The sequence below is a fragment of the Suncus etruscus genome, chromosome 17 (assembly GCF_024139225.1).
Source record: "Suncus etruscus isolate mSunEtr1 chromosome 17, mSunEtr1.pri.cur, whole genome shotgun sequence".
NCBI classification, from domain to species: domain Eukaryota; kingdom Metazoa; phylum Chordata; class Mammalia; order Eulipotyphla; family Soricidae; genus Suncus; species Suncus etruscus.
In genome coordinates this window covers 41074947-41094611 of record NC_064864.1, presented here as the reverse complement: position 1 = coordinate 41094611, position 19665 = coordinate 41074947, and the positions used below count along the sequence as shown (strand labels likewise).

The following is a 19665-nucleotide window of genomic DNA, read 5'->3' as shown; positions in this document are numbered from 1 at the left end:
AGGAAGCAGTTGAGACCCTCAGTATGGCTTGAAGATGATCATCATTAAGTCTAGACCTGTACTATAACTTATTGAAGTTCAATGTGGAGAATAACTTTTCACACAAATATGTGCTCCCAAAAAGGCACATGGTATGCTTGAACATTCGGGAAAGCTCAGGGAAGCTGGGGGGCAATTCTCTCAAAAATTGCTCATGCATGTCTGTTTTTCCACTAATCTCCCTGAACTTGGCTTTGAGATCAGAGTTGCATTGCATGTCAGTGAGCTTCATTTGAAGCACAGGAGGGGCATCTTGCACATCAAAGGAAAAAGGGTCCACAAAAATTTGGAAAGTGGCTCTGTGCTTTTTGAAGTCTGCAAATCTGTGATCAAATTCCTTCTCTAGGGGCCGGAGAGATAGCATGGAGGTAAGGCGTTTGCCTTTCATGCAGGAGGTCATCGGTTCGAATCCCAGCGTCCCATATGGTCCCCCGTGCCTGCCAGGAACAATTTCTGAGCCTGGAGCCAGGAATAATCCCTGAGCACTGCCGGGTGTGACCCAAAAACCACAAAAAAAAAAAAATTCCTTCTCTAGCTTAGAAATAGCATCAACATATTTCTCACCACTGAATGGTATGCCTGCATCCACAAGTTCCTTGCATGCTGGGAAATGGCAAAGGTTTGTCTGATAGAGCTGGGATTTCCATCCATAAGTTTTGTGGAGAATGTTCTCACATTGTCATAGGCAGCACTGATAAGCTGCCCCGGGCCTTGTAACATCTTGTTTAGTACATTCAGCTTATGTGTGATGTCAACAAGAAAAGCTAAGTCCATGAGCCATTTGTGATCACTCAACTCAGAAACAGCATTCCCATCTTTCTCCTTCAGGCTTTCACTTATTCTCTCAACTCAAAAAATCTTTTCAGGACATTTCCCCTGAACAACACAGTTGTTGATAAATGTCACTTGACATGTCAGAAATGCGCTCTGCCACAGTGTTGGCAGAAATGCTGATTTTGCTAAACTGACCTTTCTTTTCTGTACAGATAATACTTGCAGCCTGTAACATGCATTTTTCAACAAACTCTCCTTCTGTGAATGGTTTCCCTACCTTAGCAATCATCTCACTAACCATGTAACTAGCTTCAACTGATGCAACATTCTCCTTGGTTGCTTTCTTGAAGAAATAGAAATTTTGTTGCCTCATTAGACATGCTTTAAGACTGGCAACTCACTTGGCTCTCTCATTTCCTTGATATTTTGCACATTCCTCAGCATGTTTAGTTGAATAACGGCGTTTCAAGTTGTATTCCTTGTGCACTGCAACTTTCTCTGAGCAAATAAGACATGTGGAGATGTCCCTGTGCTCAACAAAGAAATACTGCATCTCCCACTTTTCCTGAAATTGTCTGTGCTCGTCATCAATCTTTCTCTTCACTGCAGCTTTGATGAAGTCATGATGAATGTATGACAAAATCTAATTCTGTAATAAACTTCTCTCCCTTAAGCCTCCGATAATGCAAGGGACAGGGGGCAGGAGCAGTGGAAATGACGTCTGCGCTAGGCGCAAAGTATTTGTGATTATTCGCTTACCGAATATTCGCAATAAAAAATCGCATTAGTAAGAAAAAAATTGCAAAAAATCGAATTAAACATTTGCATACCCCGAACGGAACTGCTTGGGGTATGCAAATATTTAATGCGATTTTTTTCTTACTAATTCGATTTTTTTTTTTTTTTTTTTGGTTTTTGGGCCACACCCGGCATTGCTCAGGGTTTACTCCTGTCTGCTCAGAAATAGCTCCTGGCAGGCACGGGGGACCATATGGGACACCGGGATTCGAACCAACCACCTTTGGTCCTGGATCGGCTGCTTGCAAGGCAAAGGCCGCTGTGCTATCTCTTCGGGCCCACTAATGCGATTTTTATTGCGATTATTCGGTAAGCGAATAATCGCGAATACTGCAATATTTGAATGCTGGCTGCGGGCCACAAAATGTTGTACGGAGGGCTGCAAATGTCCCATGGGCCATGAACCTGAGACCCTTGCCTTACACTAAACAAAGGGTCACACAAACAACTTTATAAGTAGTGATACTGGTTATAAAGGGAAAAGAGAGTGAAAGTTTGGTAGGAGAGAGGCCAAAACGATAGTTCAGTGGGTAGGGTGCTTACCTTGCACGAAGCCAGCTATAGGCTTGCATCCCATATGGTCTCTCTAGGAGTGATCCCTGAGTGAAGCAGTCATGAATAAGCCTTGAGCACCAGCTCCTTCTACCCCCCAAAAAACTTTTAATAGGGGAACTTATTTATACAGTGTGGACCCAAGTAGGTCAGGAAAGGCACCTAAAACAGTGACAGAGAAGCTGAGATCCAAAAGATAATAGTGAAAGGGGGAGGGCTGGAGAGATAGTACATGGCCAACTCAGTCTATCCTCGGCACCTGATGGCCCCCTGAGCTCTACCAGAAGTGATTCCTGAGTGCAGACCCAGGGGTAGCCTTTGGCATCACTGGATGTGCCCCCCCAATAAACAAAAAGCAAACAATAGTGAAATGGGATCAGATAGAAACAGTAAGAGTGCAAGTGCTCTCAGGGAAAAAGAATTTGTAGGAAAAGGGAAGCACAGGTGTGTAAAAGAGTAAAATGAGGAGAAGCTAGGAAAAATGATGTCAAAAGGAGCAACAGAAAATTTTCTAGAAAACTCCAGCATAGAACATAGGGCCAGAAAGATGATAGAGCAAATAGGCTACTTGCTTTGCAGGTTGCTAACTCAGATTTTATTCCCAGTACTCCATATGGTACCGAGAGATCTGCTAGGAGTGATCCCAGAGAGCAGAGCCAACATAAAGCTCTGAGCACCACTGGAGGTTGGGTGATCCCCTTGTCCCCATCTCCCATAAAGAAAAAAAGTTAAACATCATAAAATGCTTTAAAAGAGAATGAAAGCTTTAAGATGTCTTTACATTTTTGCCCATGTTAATCTTTGCCAGAAGTCAAGAAGGGCAGGCTTAATTAAGGTTTTCTACCATAGAAGATTGAAGCTCAACTACTCTCAAAATTAGTTTTGGTTTCATAAATCAGACTAGAGAAGCACTTCGTGACTTGTCTAGAAAGCAGCATAGGAGAAATAACATTTCTTTTTCTTTGTTTTGTCTTTGGGCCACACCGTGCTATGCCTAGGGGTTACTACCGGTTTTACCCTCAGGGATCACTCCAGGATCACTCCTGGAGGACTTGGGGGAACATATGTGATGTTAGGGATCTAATCTGGGTTAGCCACATGCAAGGCTTTAGACCTATCCACTATATTAAAATTTTTCCAGTCTCTAGAGCAGGTGAAATAAAGCAAAAGCAAACCTCCACTGTACTGCAGACAAAGGGGACTATGAACTATATATAGTCAACCCTAAATACTACTTGGTACCAAATTTTGTGCCAACTTTTCTAGTTAACTTTTTCTCAAGGGACAGGATGAGCTGTTTTAGAGTGATTTTAGAGTGGTGATTCTAACTTTTTTTTTTTTTTTTTTTTAATTTGTTTGCTTTTTGGGCCACACCCAGCAGCACTCAGGCTCTCAGTTCAGAAATCACTCCTGGCAGGCTTAGGGATATATATGTATATATATGTTGGGGATCAAACCTGGGTTGGTCCCAGGTCCGTCCTAGGCCAGTGCTTGCAAGACAGACGACCTACGGCTATGCTATCACTCTGGGCCCCATCACCTTCACTCTGTTTCTGTGCCATACACAGAAGGTGCTCCGGGCTTACTCCTTGATCTGTCCTAACGTATCACTCCTGATGGGCTCTGTGATGAGGTGGGGTACTGGGATTTAACCTAGGTTGACTGCAAGCAAGTCAAATGCTCTGCCGCTGTCCTACACCTCTAGCTCAAGAATTACTTTCATATTTACAGTTACATGACTGAGAGAATTAAAAAGTTTGGACACAACCTACAACAAGCTAGACACAGAGACCACTTATACTAGCAGCCCAGGGCCAAAGGAGGGGGTTATGGGATGCATGCTGGGAATAGGGGTGGAGGAAGGACAACATTGGTGGTGGGAATGCTTCTGATTCAATGTCACTATGTATCTAAAATATTACTGTGAAAGATTTGTAATCCACTTAGGTCAAAATAAAATTTATTAAAAATAAAGTTTGGGCAACATGATTGATACCCCACACCATGAAGGTGCTCAATACTCTCATCTAGCTACCTCTTCATTTTCCCGATCTGGACACCCCACTGTTTGACAATCAGAGTTGTTAAAACAAAAAAAAAATATTTGTCTTTGACTTTTCTTGTTTTATTTTTTAATATAAATTTTTTATTATAATTTATTTTATTTAACAATCTAGAAAATTCGCAGCCATCAGCAGTTCCAGTGCAATTTCAGGTGCAATTGGGAATTCAGGAATCTCGGTTGAGCTGTTAGTGTAGCAGACCTCGTAGGTAAAATACATGCATACTTTGGATAGAACATGTGAAGGAATCTCTCTAAAATTGACTTCATTGGTTTCATTTTCAGCAAATTGACCCGGGCCACTCAACATGGCTTTTATTGTTCCCGATGTTAATGCATGTTCTCTTTTTACAATAAACTCGTGGCCATCAGAGGATATTAATTTGACGTACATAGCATCAGGGCCTTCACAGCCACCATAGGTTTTCTCTTCTCCATCCATTATGTTCTTATAAAATTCTACTTCACTTCCAGAGGAAATTCAGTAGTAGCTCTGGAGCTCCGCAGCCACGAAACCAGCACCCCGGTGCGCAGCAGCCCCAGCCCCAGCTCCAGGGCTGCACCCCCACCTTAATATAAATTTTTATTGAAGCACCATGATTACAAGAGTGTTTGTAGTTGGGTTTCAGTTATAAACAAAAATAAAATTTGATTCTCCGGCCCCACCCCCACCCCCGCTTCCCCGTCATCCCATATGGTCCCCCAAGCCAGGAGCGATTTCTGAGCACATAGCTAGGAGTCACCCCTGAGGGTGACCCAGTGTGGCCAAGGCTTTTTTTTTTTTTTTTTTTTCCATTTTACCCATATTTTGCTGGGCCTATGGAAACAACAATTGCCACTCTCACACCGTTATTATTGTATTTTTTTTAACTCATCCTTTTTTTTTTTCTTTTCATTTTTTTGGGGGGGGTTTGGGCCACACCCGGCGTTGCTCAGGGGTTACTCCTGGCTGTCTGCTCAGACATGGCTTCTGGCAGGCACGGGGGACCATATGGGACACCGGGATTCGAACCAACCACCTTAGGTCCTGGATCAGCTGCTTGCAAGGCAAACACCGCTGTGCTATCTCTCCGGGCCCCTCCTTTTCATTTCTTTTTTTTTTTCATTCTTTTTTTCTTATCTTATCCTTTTTTTTTTTTTTTAAAGAGAGCTTACTAAACTTTCTGCTGGTGCTTCAATAAATTCATTGTGAGTCAATAATTTTAAAAAATATTCTTTCCTTTCTCTTCCATCTCTCTCTCTCTCTCTCTCTCTCTCTCTCTCTCTCTCTCTCTCTCTCTCTCTCTCTCTCTCTCTCTCTCTCTCTCTCTCTCTCTCTCTCTCTCTCTCTCTCTCTCTTTAGGTTTTTGGGCCACACCCAGCGGTGCTCAGGGGTTCTTCCTGGCTCCTGGCAGACACGGGGACCAGATGGGACACCAGGATTCGAACCAACCACCTTTGGTCCTGGGTTGGTTGCTTGCACGCCTCTCTCCGGGCCATCTCTTCCATCTCTTTAGTTTTTCTTTCAATGTTCTATTTTTTTAAATCATGTTGCTTTTGGTCTTCTTAAAAGAAATGTATTGTTATCAGTTATGTCAACTATGTAATGCATTCTCTTTAAATAAATTATTAAAAAAAACAAAAACAAAAATAAAGACTTCTAGGGCCCGGAGACATAGCATGGAGGTAAGGCGTTTTTGCCTTTCATGCAGAAGGTCATTGGTTCGAATCCCGGCATCCCATATGGTCCTCAGAGCCTGTGTGGAGCCAGGAGGAACCCCAGAGCTCTGCCGGTGTGACCCCCCCCCAAATAAATAAAGACTTCTAACTTGAGTCCCCCCACAAAAGAGAAACGACCACGCCGGGGGCTGGGCCTCCTGCCCCCTTCCTTCACCGCGAGAGAGGGCTGGCTGAAGCGACCAATGTCTGCGACGTTTTTGAACGGACCAATCACATCCGGGAACTTGCGCGGGGCTTCCTATAACCAATCGCAGGCCAGAGGCGGGACCGCCTGAGCCAATCTGGGGATAGGGGCGGGGCCTGTGGCGGGCGGGGGCGTGGCGTGCGAGGCGTTTTCACCACTAACATGGCGGCGGAGGCTCGGAGCGAAGGGGAGGCGCCAGCCGGATCCGCTCGGAGGTGAGCCCAGTTCTGGGTCCGGCTCGCTCCTAGGCAACGAGGCCGTGGGCTGGGCGTCCCCAGGATGATGCGTTCTTTCCCTTTGGGTCACGGTGACCCGTAGCGGGGCTGGGCATTTTTTTTTTCCCTGGTCCTCCCTCGGCGTTTTGTGCACATCGCTCCTGAAGCTGCTGAGGAGTTTCCAGCCCAGCTTGGGCTGCAAAGGGCCCGGATTCATTCATTCATTCATTCATTCGTTCGTTCGTTCGTTCATTCATTTTTGATTTTTTGAGGGGTCAATTAGGGCTTTCTCCTGGCTCTGCGCTCAGAAGTCGCTCCTGCCAGGCTCGGGGGAGCATATGGGATGCCGGGATTCGAACCACCGTCCTTCTGCATGCAAGGCAATCGCCCCACCTCTGTGCTATCTCTCCGGCTGAGAGATATCTCTTCTGCTGAGACTCATCACGAGCGGGACGGAATTCTAGTCAAGAAGCTGTTAGGCCAACCCCCCTGGCATAGTCTTTCAGCTGCTTGCTGACACTTTGCTTTCTTTTTTGGGGGGACTGGGGTTGGGGGACACCCGGTGCTGCTCAGGGGTTACTCGTGGCTCTGTATTAAGGAATTGCTCCTGGCAGTGCTGGGGCACCCTATGGGATGCTGGAGCTCACACGCCCTCCCCGCTGTGTCTGAGCCGGTGTTGGGAGCTGTCATAAATGAATGGGGCTGAGTCCTCGGGCCAATTTCAAACCAGATCTCGGAACTTTTAACTTGAGACGGGTTCTCGTGTTTTAGGACATTTTTGAGTGCAAAATAGCTTTTGTAGGTACCATGCCCTCCAGCTCTCTAGAGCTTCTCTTTCTTCTTATTTAACTTTAGTTAATTAGTAGCTCTCTCTTTTCCCCAGCCCCGGGCAAAAACCATTCTATGAATTTGATTATTTTAATGTTTTATTTACTTTAATACTTTTAGATATCCTATATGCGGAATCATGACATAAATGTATATATGCATATTCAATACACACATGTATATCTATTTATATGCATATTTGCTTTGGGGTTGTGCTTACTCTTGTTTGTGCTCAGGGATCACTCCTGATGATGCTCTTGGACCTTATGCGGTGCTGTGGATCATAGGTTGGCTGCAAGCAAGACAAGTGCTTTACTTGCTGTAATATCTGTGGGGCTTATGCAGAAATTTTTTTTTTTTTTTATGAGGATGGGAGGGCACACTCGGTGGTGTTCAGGAATTACTCTTGGATCTGCACAGAGGGATTACTCCGGGTTGGTCTGGGAGGATCCTGTGAGATGCCAGCGATTGATCCCTGGTGAGCTGCATGTGACCAACAGCTATATTATCTCCGATTCTTTATGCAGTATTTTTTTTTTCCTGTGCATGGGACTGCACCCAGGGTATCACACATGCAATGCCTGCTGTAATTTGCCTGCCAAACCCCCAACTCCTCAGGAGGTTTTTTTTTTTTTTTTTGGTTTTTGGTTTTTGGGCCACACCCGGCGGTGCTCAGGGGTTACTCCTGGCTGTCTGCTCAGAAATAGCTCCTGGCAGACACGGGGGACCATATGGGACACCGGGATTCGAACCAACCACCTTTGGTCCTGGATTGGCTGCTTGCAAGGCAAACGCCGCTGTGCTATCTCTCCGGGCCCCTCCTCAGGAGTTTATTCCAGATAATGTCAGGATTAAGTGAGACAGTTTTTTTTTTTTTACAGCCTTTTTATTGAGCCCAACAGTTAATAACCATTCAATACGTGATAGATTTTTCTTTTCCTCGTGGAACTAAAGACCAGCAGAACAGAGGGATTTGCATTTTATTTAGTTACCACTTTATTTTTTTCTGGGGGTTCTTTCCTAAGCATGTACACAGAAATTTAGCATTTCCAATAAATGATTTTTAGATGTTATTGTTCCATCCCTGAGACCTTAGTTGTCCCGTTTACATATTTATGTCTCTACATATGCATGTTAGAATTTGACGGAGAGAGCTTATTTACACTGCTTTGGAGTAAATCAGTAAAATGCTTTGGTGTCTTTTTTGCTGTAGCTTCTACTGAATAATAGATATCATGTCTTGGGAAGCTGAGATTATTAGTAGACCTCAGACTCTTTTCAGCTGAGGTGCATGTGGTTGGATGTATTGTTTGATATTTATTGGGAAGAGTTTTTCACACTTGGCACAGCCTATAAATGATTGACTGTTTTTGTTTGGAAACTCTAGAGGGGGATTCATAAATCTGATTAGATCATTTCTTTTCCCAGGCTAAAGACTTGAATTGTGAAGACAGAATACTATTAAGTAGTAGAAGTAGTTTCAGTTCATTTAAAGAATGTTGTAAATTTAAGTTTGAGTTGGCAGTTATATGATTAGTGGTTATTATTTATGTAAAAGGGATATGGGAGGGCTGGGGAAGAGTATACTGCAGATAGACTTGCTTGCCTTGTACATGGGTTGCCCAGGTTCAATCCTGCACATTCCATATGGTTCTCTGAACCCCTCCAGGATGATTCCTGATCACAGAGGCAGGGATCAGCCCTGACCACAGCCCAGTGTGAAGTTCCCTGCAAAGAAAGCCAACAATTTTTTTTTTTTTTTTTGGTTTTTGGATCACACCTGCAGCACTCAGGGGTTACGCCTGGCTCCATGCTCAGAAATAGCTCCTGGCAGGCTCGGGGGACCATATGGGCTGCTGGGATTCAAACTACCGTCCTTCTTCATGTAAGGCAAATGCCTTACTTCCATGCTATCTCTCCGGTCCCCAACAATTTTTTATTTTTATTTTTTTCATTTCTGTGTGTTCAGGGATCACTCTTGGCAGGGCTGGGGGAACCAAAAGGGTTGCTGAATCTAGGTCAGCTGTATGCAAGGCAAATGCACTACCCACTGTGCTGTCGCTCTGGCCCCTAGTTTATCTTTTCTGTGTTTTTCTTTTTTTCTGTGGGGGGCACATCCGTTGCTGCTCAGGGATTACTCCTGGCTATGTGCTCAGAAATCGCTCCTGGCTTGGGGGACCATATGGGACACTGGGGATTCAACCTGAGTTGGCCATGTGCCTATACCTATCCAGTCCCTCAGGCTTTTTTTTTTTTTATATAGTAATATATAGGATATAGTAACTCACTGGGATTAAAAAGAAAAAAATTGTTAGATGCTTATATGTTTAATGACCTACTTTGTAAACAGTGATTTTAATATTATGAGTTAATTGCAACTTTTTGTTTAGTTTTGTTTTTTGGGCCACACCTGGCAGTGCTCAGGGATTCTCCTGGCTCTGCACTCAGAAATCACTCCTGGCAAACCTGGTTGGTGGGAGGTGCATATGGGATATTGGGGATTGAATCTGGGTCAGCCACATGCAAGGCAAATGTCCTGTCTGCTGCCACTGTGCTATCACTCCAGCCTTCATGACAACTTTTAAAATTTGTGTCTGGGAGATGGCTCAGAGGGTGAGAGAGCACACTCTCCTTGTGGTTCTCAGGGGCTATCCCCAAACTGCATGATAGCCCTCTATTCCCAGTATGACTGAAAACCAAAAAAAAGATCATCTCTACCTTTTATAGGCCTGGGAATGAAATTCAGTTGTAGTGCTCTTTGCTGTTTTATCACTGATGGCATGTATTTATTTATTTATTTATTTATTTGGTTTTTGGGTCACACCCGGCAGTGCTCAGGAGTTACTCCTGGCTCCACGGTCAGAAATCGCTCCTGGCAGAAACGGGGACCATATGGGATGCCAGGATTTGAACCAATGACCTTCTGTGTGAAAGGCAAATACCTTACCTCCATGCTATTTCTCTGGCCCTGGCGGTATGTGTTTATAATGGGATATATGTTAGTAGCAAATGATAATTGTAAGCATGATTTGAAGATAGCTAGATGGAAAGCATAATGCATAACATTATCAGTTACCAAATAACAGACAGGTGATTTATCAAGCTGAAAGTTACTGGACAGTTAGGTGCCTTCGATTTGTGATTGAGAGAATGAAATAATTAGAAATTTAGGAAAATTGGGCTGGAACAATAGCACAGTGATAGGGTATTTGCCTTGTACTCGACTGACCCAGGTTAGATTTCCAGTATCTCATATGGTTTCCTGAGCCTGCCAGAAGAGGTTTCTGAGCACAGAGCCAGGAGTAACCCCTGAGCACCGTAAGGTAAGGTGTGGCTCTTAAAAAAAACAAAAAGTTCCCTGGGTCCGTGGTACCCAAGCATGTCTCCTGCATCTTCCCTCTTGAGACATTCTTTTCAGACTCAGAAGCCTGATTACATTACTTTCTCTCTCCTTCCCCTTTCTTACAATTTCTAAATAAAACACCTTTAAAAAAAAAAGTGTCTTTGTTGGGGCCGGAGAGATAGCACAGTGGTATGGCTGACCCAGGATGGACCTGGGTTTGATTCCCAGCAGCCCATATGGTTCCTCCCCCGTGTCCCCCCCCCCCCCCCCACAAGCATGCCAGGAGTATTTTCTGAGCACAGAGCCAGGAGTAACTCTTGAGCACTGCTGGTATGCTGCCCCCCCCCCCCAAATGTCTTTGTTAAAAAAAAAAATTTTTTTTTCGTTTGTTTATTTCTTTAGGCCACATCATTGTTGGTGATGCTCTGGAGCTAATTTTGATTTTCCTCAGGGGTCACTCTTGGTGCTTAGGTGACTATATGTGATGCTAGATATTCAACCAGGGTTTTCAGTGTGCAAGACAAAGCCCTTTAACTCTTGTGTTATTTCTCTAGTCCCTATGTTGAAATCTTAACCTTTAAAATTTAATAGAAAGGGGGCCCGGAAAGATAGCACAGCAGTGTTTGCCTTGCAAGCAGCCGATCCAGGACCAAAGGTGGTTGGTTCGAATTCCGGTGTCCCATATGGTCCCCCGTGCCTGCCAGGAGCTATTTCTGAGCAGACAGCCAGGAGTAACCCCTGAGCACCGCTGGGTGTGGCCCAAAAACCAAAAAAAAAAAAAAAAAATTAATAGAAGGACCAGGGATGTGCTCATTGGTAAAGTGCATACCTTGCATATTTAAGACCTGAGTTATATCTGGTTCTGTAAAATAAACAAACAAACACATAATTAATAGACAGGAAAAATGGCTCAATGGGTGGAGCACATGCCTTGCTTGCTGGAGTTACAGGTTTGGAACCCCAGGCTCATGCAAAGCAAATGCTGTATACTTGAGCCATATTCCTGTCCTCCAGACTTTAAATTTTCGCCTTTTCCTAAGCTTTTGATAATCAGTGTGGTAGTTAGCAACCTTGATTCACACTTTCCAGAAAATTGTTTCTCTAGTACCAGGGCCCACAGCAGAAGTGTCCACTGTCTCTTGGACAGTTTCTCTTTGGACTGTGGAAGAAAAGTAGATTTTGAGTAATATTTTAGAGTCGATATGATCATGCAAGTACTTTTAAAATTACCTGATTTTATTTTTTTTCCCCTCACACTCAGCTGTGCTCATGGCTTACTCCTGACTCTGCTCAGTAATCATTCCTGGCAGGATTCAGGGACCATGTGGGGTACTAGGGATTAAACTTGGAATGGCCCCATGCAAGGCAAGTAAGTGCTCTACTTGCTGTACATCTCTTTGGCCCCCATTTACCTAGGGTTCTTGGCATTTAAGTCTAGCAAAAGGTCGCATGGGTTCTGGCCCAGTAGCTGGGACTGGCAGGGTCTCCCAGGCAAGGTATGCTAAAGAGTTGGGAGTGGTGAACATTTAGTCACTGCTCTTTGTGAGTCAGATTAAAAAAGCAAACTAGAAGGGCTAGGGAGAGAGCTTAAGGGGTATGCTTTGTGTTCAGAAGGTCCAGGTTCTATAGTTCACACATGCATGGATCCTCAGGCACCACTAGGAGTGACTCCTTACTTTCTTCCAGCCATTGCCCAGAGTAACCCTGAGCACCATTGGGTATGGCCTTAAACCAGAAAAGATACTTCCCCTCCATCCCCCCCACCCCAACTTCCCACCAAATAAGCAAGTAACAGCCTGTTTGAGATGTGGTTTCAGCAAGGCCTCAGTTTCTTTCCTTCAGCCCTTGGGATTTGGATGACAGTTGCTTTCACATTTTCATGTATTATTGTCATAGACCTGCTTTGCCTTATTTCAGTGACACTGGTACAGTAGCTCCAGAGAAATGTTCTTTTGGGGGCAATGTTGCTACAGTTTTATTCATTGCTGCTATTTCTGTTCATTACAAGCAAGTCCATGCTCTGTGAGTCTTAAAGAGAATCATATCATCACATTAAACAAGGCTGGTCTTGTTAATTATGTTACTCAGTTGTTTAGGAGTCTCCGTTGTGGCTGACTTCCAGAAAACTACTATTTCGTTGTACATGCACTCTCACCTTTGTGCTGACTTGTTCATCACTTTTGTACAGTGGGAGTTTTGGCACAGATGCAGTGCAGAAACGCCCTCAGAACCCGAAGGGCAGGACTCAGGTGCGTCATAGGTTCATCACAGCAGTGACATTTTCCTTTTTTTCCCCTTTATTTTTCCTGACTTCATATCCATGCTGTACAGAAATCACCCTTAGAGATGGAAGCCAGCATATAGGATTGCCCTTCAGAACACTGTCCTGCCCTATTAACGATGACTGACAACTATTCTCTACAGATTTATGATGAAAGGGTTAAATTTGTCCATAAGGGTTAGGGTTCTCAGGAATTGATCATGACCAAAAAAGTTAGCTATTTTGCTTTGAAAATTTTGAAATTAAAATGACAAAACAAAACTAATCAAGACTCAGTGAGTGATAAAAACTAATAATCAAGACACATGGAGTAAATCACTGGAGACCTTATCTAAGTACATCATCGAGAAGACTGTATAACATTTATGCCTACACAGATTTAGAAACCTTAGGAAATAGTACTGACTACATTTGGGAGGCTTCTTCCAAGCATTCAGAATTGTACCAAGCTAAAGGCAAAACTCAACTTAACAGGCTCTTGTGTGCTTTGCATTCACAGGCCAGGGTTGGCGCCTCAGCACTGCACACTGCTGAGAGCGATGCCCACCCTTCTGTCCCTCCAATCCTCAGCCTTCTACATTTTGTAGATCACTTTAAAGTGATTTATTTTTTGGGGGGGTCACACCCAGTGGTGGTCAGGGGTTACTACTGGCTCTATGTTCAGAAATCGCTCCTGGCTGGCACAGGGGATCATCTGGGATGTCAGGATTTGAACCACCAGCTGTCCTGGATTGGCTGCGTGCAAGGCAAATGCCCTACCTATGCTGTGCCCTACGCTGTGCTATCTCTTCGGCCCTTTGAAATGTTTTTATTTGTAGCATTTTAATAATGCCAGACATTTCTCAGAATCTTAAATAATCACCATTGCTTAGTATATCCTTTTTTTTTGGGGTAGAAGGACCATACCAAATTGTTTTCAAGGCTTACTCCTGGCTCTGTAATCAGGGATCATCTCTAGTGGGGCTCAGGGGATGGTATGTGGATTGAACCTACCTTGATTATGTGCAGGTCACATGTCCTGCTTTTTTTTTTTTTTTTTTTTAATGTGGCTTTTGGGTCACACCTGGCAGTGCTCAGGGGTTATTCCTGGCTCCCGGCTCAGAAATTGCTCCTGGCAGGCATGGGGGGGGGGACCATATGGGACGCCGGGATTCGAACCGATGACCTCCTGCATGAAAGGCAAATGCCTTACCTCCATGCTATCTCTCCAGCCCCATGTCCTGCTTTCTGTACTGTCATTACTCCAGCCTGCTCTGTATATTCTATAGAACAGGATTTTTTTTTTTTTTTTTTTGGTTTTTGGGTCACACCCGGCAGTGCTCAGGGGTTACTCCTGGCTGTCTGCTCAGAAATAGCCCCTGACAGGCATGGGGGACCATATGGGACACCGGGATTCGAACCAACCATCTTAGGTCCTGGATCGGCTGCTTGCAAAGCAAACACCACTGTGCTATCTCTCCGGGCCCAGGACAGGATTTTGAAATAATAATTTTTACCATGGGGCTGGAGAGATAGCATGGAGGTAAGGTGTTTGCCTTGCATGCAGAAGGATGGTGGTTTGAATCCTGGCATCCCATGTGGTCCCCCAAGCCAGGAGCGATTTCTGAGTGCATAGCCAGGAGTAACCCTGAGCATCACCAGGTGGGATTTTTACCACATTTCTTTTTTTGTTTTGTTTTGTTTTGGGGCCACACCTGGTGATGCTCAGGGGTTACTCTTGGCTATGCACTCAGAAATCGCTCCCAGCTTGGAGGACCATATGGGATGCCAGAGGAATCAAACTGAGGTCCGTCCTAGGTTAGCACGTAGCAAGGAAAACGCCCTACTGCTGTGCCACCGCTCTTTGCATATATAATCTATTATATGTTAATCATATTTGCATATATAATTTATTATATATTTCTTATATAGTAAAAATATAAATATATTTCTTTTTTTTTTTTTTTTTTGTTTTTGGGCCACACCCGGTGACGCTCAGGGGTTACTCCTGGCTATGCGCTCAGAAGTCGCTCCTGGCTTGGGGGACCATATGGGACGCCGGGGGATCGAACCGTGGTCCGTCCGAGGCTAGCGCAGGCAAGGCAGGCACCTTACCTTTAGCGCCACCGCCTGGCCCCTAAATATATTTCTTATCTTTATAAGTTTTTTTCTCAAATCCACTTATAATTGAAAACAGGTCAGAGTTCACAAGGTCTCTCATTGCTGAAACTACATCACTTAAATGTACATCATGTAAACTGTATTTATAAGTATTGATTTGACTCCTGCTACAAGACCAGATTTTATGCTAACTGATCTGTCATGCATGCTTGCAGTAATTTAATGGAGCTTAATGTTTAGTAGGAGACTTTAATCACTGTTGAATGAGAGAAATGAACTTCAGTTCCATTTTGCATAAAACATGGGTTAATATTCATAATAATAGTATATATTATTTCTGTTAAATAAAAGTCAACTACAGGGTGCAGAGCAATAGCACTGCGGCTAGGGCATTTATTTGCCTTGTGTGCAGCCCACCCAGGTTTGATCCCTAGCATCCCATATAGTCCTCAAGCCTGCCAAAAGTGATTCCTGAATGCAGAGCCAAGAGTAACAACTTCTGAGGGCCTCCAGGTGTGGCCCAAAAAAACAAAACAAAGTCACAAAGTGGGAGAAAAAAGTGTACATAAGGAACTCCCTGATAAAAAGAAAATATCGGTGCCAGTACTTTTCAGGTAGTCTGGTCTTGGCTGATACCTCTGTTGCATTCTCAGAAAGGAGGGGACAGATTCCCCTTTCTGCATGAACCACAGCAGCTAAGCTGCTGAGTGCCCTATACCCTCTGACAGAAATGGCAGGCTTCAAATCAAATCATATGAGCAGCTAAATCCTCTCAGGTGAGGTTGATTTTTTTTTTTTGGTGGGGGGCACACCCGGTGATGCTGAGGGGTTGATCTTGGCTTTGCACTCAGAAATCGCTCCTGGCTTGGGGGACCTTATGGGACGTCGGGGCTCGAGCCCAGGTCCATCCTGGGTTAGCCGCATGCAAGGCAAATGACCTACCGCTGTGCAATCGCTCCGGGCCCATCAGGTGAGAATGAATGGGTCTGAAAACTCCGGGTCTTTCCTTGTGAAATGGGATTGGGCCAAACCCCCTTGCATTCACCCCACCACTGGAAAACCCAGCAACCTTGCCCACCATCATCATCTTTCCAGCAGGAAAATGATCCGTCAAGCTCTTTCACCAATCTCCAAAAGAAAGGAAAAGCAGCCAAAACTTCTCAGGTAGTCTGGTCCTAGATGTTACCTCTGTGGAGTTCTCAGAAATGGGGGAGAGGACTGATTTCCCTTCCTGCATGAACCACACAGCTCAATGCCACCCCCTACACCCTCCAACAGAAACGGCCTCAACTCAACCTTTTCAGCCTTCCAAGGCACTACATTTGTCTTCGATCTATAAATCCTGGACATTTCAACATCTAATATTAGTTAGTTCCAGCCCAGTATTATCCCAGGAAATCTGAAGGGGAAGTTACATAGAAATCTACCAAGCTCAGGGATCCTGAACACATAAGGTTCAACTAGTATCAGCCACAGCCCAGCAAATCCTTAGACACTGACTTTAATAACACCAAGGAGAGAGATAACAGTCATTTCAAATTGACCTAAGTTTTGTTGATCTAAGTTTTGATATTTCCATTTGTCTTTGTGTTGTAACAAGCAATATGAAGTAAATTTGTTTGTGCCTTAAAGAGTGCAGGTTGGGATGGTGGGTGGAAGATTGAGGACACTGGTGAAAGGAAGGTCACACTGGTGGTGGGATTAGTATTTCAACATTTAATGCCTGAAGCAATTTGGTATTATGAGCAACTTGGTAAAGTACAATGTTATAATAAAAATTAAAAAGAACAAAAAGTCCCCTAAAAATTAGATTCATTTTCTGTGGGTAGAGTGGAGTGTGGATGGGGAGAGGTGAGTAGTGCATGGGTTTAGGACCTTGTTATGCAGAGTATGTATTCTACCACTGAGATACAACCAGGGCCTGACCACTCTTTTCACTTTTTCGGGGGCCACACCTGGCCATAATCAGGGACTATTCTGGGCTTGGTATTTGGTACTTGGGGTTCACTTCTAGTGATACTTAGGGGACCATTCGGTACTGGGTCTTGAAACTTGACCCCTAACTTGTAGAGCCTGTATGGTTTAGCCCTTTTAACCATCTCTTCAATCCCTAACTACTTTTTTTTTTTTGGTTTTTGGGTCACACCCAGCAATGCTCAGGGGTTACTCCTGGCTCTACGCTCAGAAATCGCTCCTGATGGGGCTGGCGTGGTGGCGCTAGAGGTAAGGTGTCTGCCTTGTGAGCGCTAGCCTAGGACGGATCGCGGTTTGATCCCCCGGCGTCCCATATGGTCCCCTAAGCCAGGAGTGACTTCTGAGCGCATAGCCAAGGGAAAAAAAAAAAAAAAAAGAAATCGCTCCTGGCAGGCTCGTGGGGACCATAAGGGATGCTGGGATTCAAACCACCATCCTTCTGCATGCAAGGCAAACGCCCTACCTTCATGTTATCTCTCTTTATGCTATGTCAGGCCCTCCCTGACTACTTTTTAAGGGGTAAATAGCTTTTAGGTAAAAATAAGAAAGACATTATTAGCAGCAAAGCATACTTAGAACTTTCTCTGAATAGGAACTTTTAGAGGGTGAGAAGGGTTTGGAAAACAGAGGACAGTGCATAGGGCCTCTCCCAGCTCTGTGCTCAGGGGTTACTCCTGGCAATGTGGTGCCAGGAATTGAACCGGGGTTGGCTGCATGCAAGACAAGAACTTTAATCTCTATGCTATCTCTCTGGAGATAAAGAAAAAAAAAAGATTTTTGGAGGCCACATCTGGTACTACTCAGGGCTTGGCTCTGGCTCTGCACTTGCTTTATTTCTGGTTGGTTTGGGGGAACCATATGGGGTGCGAAGGATTGAATATGGGTTCATTGTGTGCAAGGCAAGTGCCCTACCACTGTATTCTGGCCTCTAATAGGAAATTCTGATGTTACTTTTCTTTCTTTTTTTTTTTTTTTTTGGTTTTTGGGTCACACCTGGCAGTGCTCAGGGATTACTCCTGGCTCTATGCCTAGAAATCGCTCCTGGCAGGCTCGGGATCATATGGGATGCTGGGGATTCAAACCACCGGCCTTCTGCATGCGAGGCAAATGCCTTACTTCCATGCTATCTCTTTGGCCCCGGATGTTACTTTTCTCTTTTCTTTTTGGGTCACGTTGGTGATGGTGCTCAGTGCTTAGAAATTACTCATGGTAGGCTTGATGGTCCATGTGGGATGTTGGGGATCAAATACAGGTTGGTCACATATAAGGCAAAGATCCTACCCACTGTGCTATGTAGCCCCTGATATTACATTTCTAATAATAAATGAATTTTCTTTCCATTGTACATCAGCCTGGGAAAGAAAAATTAGAAGAGGTGTCAAGAAAATTCACATTATTGTTATATCTAAAAGAATAAAATAGGGGCCGGAGAGGTGGTGCCAGAGGTAAGGTGTCTGCCTTGCAAGCACTAGCTTAGGACAGACCGCGGTTCGATCCCCCGGCTTTCCATATGGTCCTCCCAAGCCAGGGGCAATTTCTGAGTGCATAGTCAGGAGTAACCCCTGAGCGTCAAACTAGTGTGCCCCCTCCAAAAAAAAAGAATAAAATAGACAAGTAAATTTATTTCAACATATTTGCATTTATATTTTAAGGAAAATATAGTTAGCCATCTTATCTGAGGACCATTGTCTATAGGCTAAATCTAAGTTTTACTTTATTTTTGGGCCACACCCAGATATGTACAGGGGTTACTCCTGGCTATGCACTCAGGAATTAATCCTGGCAGGCTTGAGGGACAGTATGGGAAGCTGGAGATTAAACCTGGGCTGGCTTATGCAAGGCAAGCATTCTATCTGGATACCACTTCTTTTTTGCCTGTATGTTTTGGGGACACACCTGGAAGTGCTCAGGGTTTATTCCTAGCTCTGTGCTCAGGGATCACACCTGGCAGGGTTCGGACCACATGAGGTGCCGGGAGTTGAAATAGAGCTAGTACTGTCTTTTTCTATTTTGGATTTTTGGGCCATACCCTGTGATGCTCGGGTTACTCCTGGCTATGCACTCAGAAATCACTCCTGGCTTTGGGGACCATGTGGGATGCTGGGGGATTGAACCGAGGTCTGTCCTGGGTCAGTGGCTTGCAAAGCAAACACCCTACCGTTGCGCTATCACTCTGGTCCCAGAGCTGATACTTTCATGCCAAGCAAGTGCCTTACCTCTTTACTCTCTCTCTGACCCAAATCTTAATTTCCAAAATATTAAGAGGTTATCAATGAAGATTTTTCAGTTGTAATTAGATTAAGTGATTCTAGCTAGTTGTTTGTATTACTTCAAAGTGAGATAAAATATGGGCTGTATGTATACATAAACATAAACATAAGCTTACATACTGTTGGAGTCTAAGCTAGAAGTGTTTCATGCGACAGAAAGTTTGACAGCCATTCTATGGACTAGAAGATGGCTCAAAGGGCTGGTGTGCATGTGGGGAGCACAGGTGTTCCCTAACACTTTTTGGGAGTGATCCTGGGGCCCTACTAGACTTCATTTCCAAAGCCAAAGGAAAGCAAACCAGAACAAAACAAAGCAAAACTTGGACATGTGTTCTAACGGGTAAACCTTAGGAGGTAAATGTTTCAAAGTTTTTTTGTCTAAGAAATTGGATATTGTTTTCTGAAATTTTGTACTATTTCTCAACTTTTTTTTTTTTGGTCACACCTGGCCACATTCAGGGGTTACTCCTGGCACTACACTCAGAAGTCACTCCTGGCAGGCTTGGGAGACCATCTGGGCTGTCGG

General features: G+C 44.3%; 2 protein-coding genes across 2 annotated transcripts in view; one reads left to right on the top strand and one right to left on the bottom strand.

Annotated features, from left to right (window-relative positions):
* Positions 1–4291: 4291 nt before the first annotated feature.
* Positions 4292–4749, bottom strand: LOC125994843 (elongin-C-like). Its single transcript, XM_049764372.1, has one exon. The coding sequence runs from the start codon at positions 4665–4667 to the stop codon at positions 4329–4331; it is 339 nt and encodes a 112-aa protein (XP_049620329.1). The 5' UTR covers positions 4668–4749; the 3' UTR covers positions 4292–4328.
* A 1541-nt stretch (positions 4750–6290) lies between these two features.
* Positions 6291–19665, top strand: part of ARHGAP19 (Rho GTPase activating protein 19) — a 73704-nt gene continuing 60329 nt past the window's right edge. Inside the window, exon 1 of the mRNA XM_049790405.1 lies at positions 6291–6343. Within this exon, the coding sequence (XP_049646362.1) occupies positions 6291–6343 (53 nt within the window). The remainder of the gene's footprint in view (positions 6344–19665) is intronic.